This window comes from Heterocephalus glaber, unplaced genomic scaffold (assembly GCF_053883595.1).
Source record: "Heterocephalus glaber isolate CG9 unplaced genomic scaffold, H.glaber_assembly_v1.0 deba00001472, whole genome shotgun sequence".
NCBI classification, from domain to species: domain Eukaryota; kingdom Metazoa; phylum Chordata; class Mammalia; order Rodentia; family Bathyergidae; genus Heterocephalus; species Heterocephalus glaber.
The window spans coordinates 68,161,274-68,166,822 of NW_028258315.1; the positions used below are offsets into that span (position 1 = coordinate 68,161,274).

Here is a 5,549-nt window from a genome sequence, read left to right on the forward strand (position 1 = left end):
AGGATTGACCATTTGTAATGCCCTCCTTCAAGAAGTCAACAGACTGTCCCTGGCCTTTGGGTCCCCCGGGCGGCTCATCCTAGGGTGTGGCCCTCTGGCTCCACACTGCTCTGGGCGCTGCCATCCCCACCAGCTTGGTGCTTTCTCAGTGAGGCTGAGGACTCCACCATGGCCCTGCATAGAATCTGCAATTTCAGGACAGCGCCTGTGGCGAGGCCCAGGACCATCAGCACCTCCAGGAAGCCATGGAATGGGAGCTGCTTCCAAGGTGTTCACAAGAGACAGCAGGGGCACAACAGGACACTGGAAAGAACCCCCTAGAAGGCACAGATACACAGAACAGCTGCTGCTGAGGTGGACAGGCACAAAACCCCCCTGTTTCCTGGACCACTCTGCCACAAGCAAAAGCCTTAAGTCATTGATGGAGGATCAGCAAATATTCTCCCAGAGCACAGAGGCTGCTTTTGTGGGAGAAGCAGAAGCCAAATCCCTCACCCTCTGAGGATAGTACACCCACTCAATCCCATGACAAAGCCAAAGACCCTTTATTTCTTGGAGGTTGGGGGTAGAAGCAAAATACCTTCATCCAAAGACAGTAGAAATAATTTTTTTTTTTTTGGTACTGGGGATCGAACTCAGAACCTTGTGCTTGTGAGGCAGATGTTGGAACCACTGAGCTAAATCCCCAGCCCTCAGTGGAAATTATTTGATACTACTATTACTTACTACCACTACTGGGGAAGGAGCAGAAAATCCTGCCAAAGACTAACCACTAATACATGAGGAAGAGAGCTGGGAATACTAAGAAAGACACTTTTAAAGGAGGCTCAGGCACACAGCTACACTGCCTAACACTGAGGCTGGGACAGGACAACAAAGATTGTGGGACAGTGGCAAGCAGAATTCTAAAATCTGTTCTAAAATTTCCAGGAGAAGGTATTGCTGAGAGCCCCCCCACCCCTAGCTTGCTAGGCCAACTTCTGTGACTTCTACTGGCTGCATACTGCATGGAAAGGACTCTGGGGAAACCTGAAGCCACACAATGGAGGCAGTGACCTTTCAGCATGTAGCTGTGGACTTCAACATAGAAGAGTCGGTTTTGCTGAATCCATCCCAAAAGAAGCTCTACAGAGATGTGATGAGGGAAACTTTTAGGAACATGGCTGCTATAGGAAGAGCCTGGGATAACCAGGAAGTTGAAGAAGAGTATGAAAGTTATTGGAGAAATCTAAGAAATGAAGAGGTAGAGAAATGCTATCAAAATAAAGGTTGGAATCAATATGAAGAAATACTCCTTTGGACTCCAAATGCTAATGTGGACATGAAACAAGCTGGTTTAAAACCAGCTGAAAGCTTTGCTGCTAGAAAGCCCCTGACTGGGCATTTGTCACTAAATGTGCCCATTGTAGCTCACACTGGACTGAAGACATATGAGTACCTGGGATTGGAAGAAAAGCTGTGTAAATTCAGTGAGCATGGAAGAACCTGTGGTGATTTCCAGTCCTTTCAGAAGCATGCAAGGACAAAGGCTGGAGAGAAACCCTATGACTATGCTCAAGGTGGGAAATCCTACTCTGATCTTAGTGAAAGAACTCACCTTAAAGAGAAGACCTTTATATATAAGAAAAATTTGAAAGCCTCCAGCACACCTAATGATATTCAGATCCATGAAAGAAATCATAATGGGGAGAAACCCTATGTATATAAACAATATGGGAAAGCTTTCAGTACACAACGTTATTGTAAAATACATGAAAGAATTCACACAGGAGAGAAACCCTATGTATGTAAGCAATGTGGGAAAGCTTTCAGTACACAAAACTGTTGTAAAATACATGAAAGAATTCATACTGGGGAGAATCCCTATGTATGTAAGCAGTGTGAAAAAACTTTTAGTACACAAGGCTGTTGTAAAATGCATGAAAGAATTCACACAGGGGAGAAACCCTATGTATGTAAGCAGTGTGGGAAAGCTTTTAGTACACAAGACTGTTGTAAAATACATGAACGAATTCATACTGGGGAGAAACCCTATGTATGTAAGCAGTGTGAAAAAGCTTTTAGTACACAAGATAATTGTAAACAACATAAAAGAATTCACACAGGGGAGAAACTCTATATATGTAAGCAATGTGAGAAAGCTTTTAGTACACAATGTTACTGTAAAATGCATGAAAAAATTCACACAGGGGAGAAACCCTATGTATGTGAACAATGTGGAAAAGCTTTTAGTACACAATGTTATTGTAAAATACATGAAAGAACTCACAATCAGCATTAATTCTATGCATGTAAGCAATGTGGGAAAGCTTTCAGCATTTGTGGTGTTTGCCAAAGACACTCAAAGTAGGGAGAAACCATATATATGTAAGCAATGTGGGAATGCTTTCAGTACACACATGTATTGTCAAATACATGAAAGAAATCTCACTGGAGAGGAACTCTACATATGTAAGCCTATTTTGAAAATCCTGTGAAAATTTCTTATAAGACCTGTAGGAGTAATTAATACAGAAAGCTTGAGGTCAATATTTCTCCATACAATTTACAAAAATAAAATCCCAGATATAGATATCCTAAAGTACATACATTATTTGTTTTTCAGAAAAATCACTTAAATGTATGAACTGTGTATCTGCAGTGTGTAATGTAAAAATATTAAGTTACATAGATATTTTGTGTATCTTTAAGCTTAATACGTAGTCTTTTAAGCATGATGAATTAAAATGTATTTTTTACTTTCAAGTAGAATTAGTATTTGTGTAGTTTTTGTTTAGTCTTTACAATTTAGAGGTATAGGCCACTAAAAAACTTAATTTTGTTAATTGCTTTTTGTTAATTATGATATTGCCACTACTTTTGTTTTAAACTTTTGATGTGTATACTCTGTATTCTGTGTAACAAATGAATTTGCTGCCATATTTTATATTAAGATAAATATTTTCAGGACTTGTGAACAAGTATTGACAAAGTTGATTTGTTTTCACACAGCTTGTAGATGAACATGCTACTCATATTGTGACAAGATTATCTCAATATTATATGTTTATCACGTACCTAATTATGCCCATTTTCTTTCATATTAGAGCTAATATTATTATTTACCAAAAAAAGAGAAGTCAACAGACTCACACAGTGTATTATGATGAAAACCAAGAAAAAAGTGAAATCTGGCATATAGAAACCTCAGGTGACCCATTTGGCCCACTTTATGACCACCCCCAGTGAAGAGGAACAGAGGCCCCCATTGCGGAACAGCTGAGCCTATCAGGTTGACTTACCACCTCCCCAAGCCCAGAGGAGCTGAGCCACGCCCAGCACCAAGGAGGTGAGCCTTTCAGGCTGCCTTACCACAGCCCCCAAATCAGAGAACCGGAGCCCCATCTAGTGCCAAGGAGGTGAAACTTTTGGCCCTCCGTACCACTGTCCCCAGTGCAGAGAAGGTGAGCCGTGCAGGCACAAGCAGCACACCACCACTCCCCACCCACACCCCCTTTGAAATGAGAAGACACGAAAAGCTGTCTCAAAACCATACTGCCAGATCACCTACAGCAACCCCAAAGGGAAACAAGATGGAACAATCTGATACCCAACAACCTGGACTCCTTGAACTGGAAACAAAAGAAGATATGGAAAAAATGAAATCAGAAATAATTTCTCAGATAACAGTAGACATTGTACCCATAGTACAAAACATGATTAATAAATCTAGGGATTGCACATTGAGGCGATACTCTCAAGTAAAATAAATAGGACACACATGTATAAATACTGAATAGTTTCTCTGGTGTGAGAAACTGAAAGTGTAAATAAGGACTAAATGTATAATAGGTAATGTGAAATAGGAAGAAAAGGGGAAAAGGGGAAGGAAGTGGGAGGGCTAGGGTAAAGGAAAGAAGGGAGTGGGATTAATATGAGAAAATGGAAAAATAGGAACAAAATCTTTGTAAATAGGGAGGACTGGAGGGGTTGAAGGGAGAGCTGGACAACGGTGAAAAATAAGAACCAAGAGAGATTATGTAAAGGTGCAAATTTCCAATGATGAATGTCATTATATTGTATACCTAAAATGTACCAATGATTAGAATGAATAATCGATAATGCAAAATAGGAAGGAAAGGTCCAAAGGGATAGGGGTAGTGGGAGGGGCAGGGGCAGGGGAAAGGAAAGAAGGGAAAGGAAAAATGATGAGAAATGGAAAAATGAAATAAAGTCTTTGTAAATAGGGAAGGGTGGAGGGCGTGAAGGGAGGACTAGGAATGGGGAAAAAATAAGAACAAAGATGGATTATGTAAAGGTAGAATTCCCAATGAGAAATGTAATTGTGTTGTATACCTACAATGTACCAATAAAAGAATTTAATAAAGTACAAAAAAATAAAAAATAAAAAATAAATCTAGGGAGGACACAGATTTTAAAAAAATAGAAGAGCTGAAGAACATGATGGAATCCCACACAGGAAACAACATAGGAATCCATAAAACAGATGCAAACAGATTTCCAGGAGATTAAAAACTCCATTGAAAGTTTATGCTGCAGAATGAACCAATGTGAGGAGAGAATTTCAAATTTAGAAGATTACAATTATTGACCAGGAAAAGAAAAATGTTTTTAAAATAGTAAGAGAGCACGAGAAATCAATCCAGCACCTGGTAAATGATGCAAAGAATAACACAAGACTGATCAAAGTCAATGAAGAAACAGGAGACAGTGCAGGTGACATAAAAAAATTATTCACAAAAGCGATGGCAAAAAACATCCCAAGCAGGGGAAAAGAATTTAACATACAGATAAGGGAGGCATTTAGAATTCCAATGAGCCTTGATCAAAAAAAATCTACACATAGGCATATAATTGTTAAGATCCCAGAAACCCAACACAAGAACAAAATGATACAAGCAGTTGGAGAAAAGAAACAAATCACATACAAAGGAAAGCCCATCAGAATCACAGCAACTCCTCAACGCAAACCCTCAAGGCAAGAAGAGTTTGGAGTGACATATTTGAAGTCCTAAGGGAAAAGAACCTCCAACCCAGATTGATGTACCCTGCAAAACTATCTTTCAGAATTGATGGAGAAATAAGATACTTTCATGACAAAGAGCACCTTAGGAACTTCATGAACACCAAACCAGCACTCCAAAACGTTTTAGACAGTATCCTAGGAAAAGACAGCGAGGATCACAACCCCAGAAAGCCCAGCAGAATGACTCCATTGGGCACGACAAGAAATTAAATGCAAAGGAGGAGAATCCAACAAAAAGAAAAAGTCTTGACAATAGTAAGTCAATATGTATCAGTTACAACTATCAATGTTAATGGTCTCAATTCACCAATCAAAAGAAATAGAGTGGCAGAATGGGTCAAGAAGTAAGATCCAACAATATGCTGCATACAAGAAACACACTTAATTCAAAAAGAAACTCATAGGGTGAAAGTTAAAAGGTGGAAAACAATACTCCATGTGACAGGAACCCGAAAAAAAGACAGAAGTAGCTATCCTCTTTGCAGATCAAGTAGATTTCAAACCAAAATCTGAAACAATTCTG

At 39.4% G+C, this 5,549-nt stretch overlaps 1 protein-coding gene across 1 annotated transcript; it reads left to right on the plus strand.

Annotated features, from left to right (window-relative positions):
• Positions 1-1,042: 1,042 nt before the first annotated feature.
• Positions 1,043-2,477, plus strand: LOC147826393 (uncharacterized). Its single transcript, XM_087181087.1, has 2 exons — positions 1,043-2,274; positions 2,351-2,477. The coding sequence occupies exons 1-2, from the start codon at positions 1,043-1,045 to the stop codon at positions 2,475-2,477; spliced, it is 1,359 nt and encodes a 452-aa protein (XP_087037213.1).
• The last annotated feature ends 3,072 nt before the right edge of the window (positions 2,478-5,549 follow it).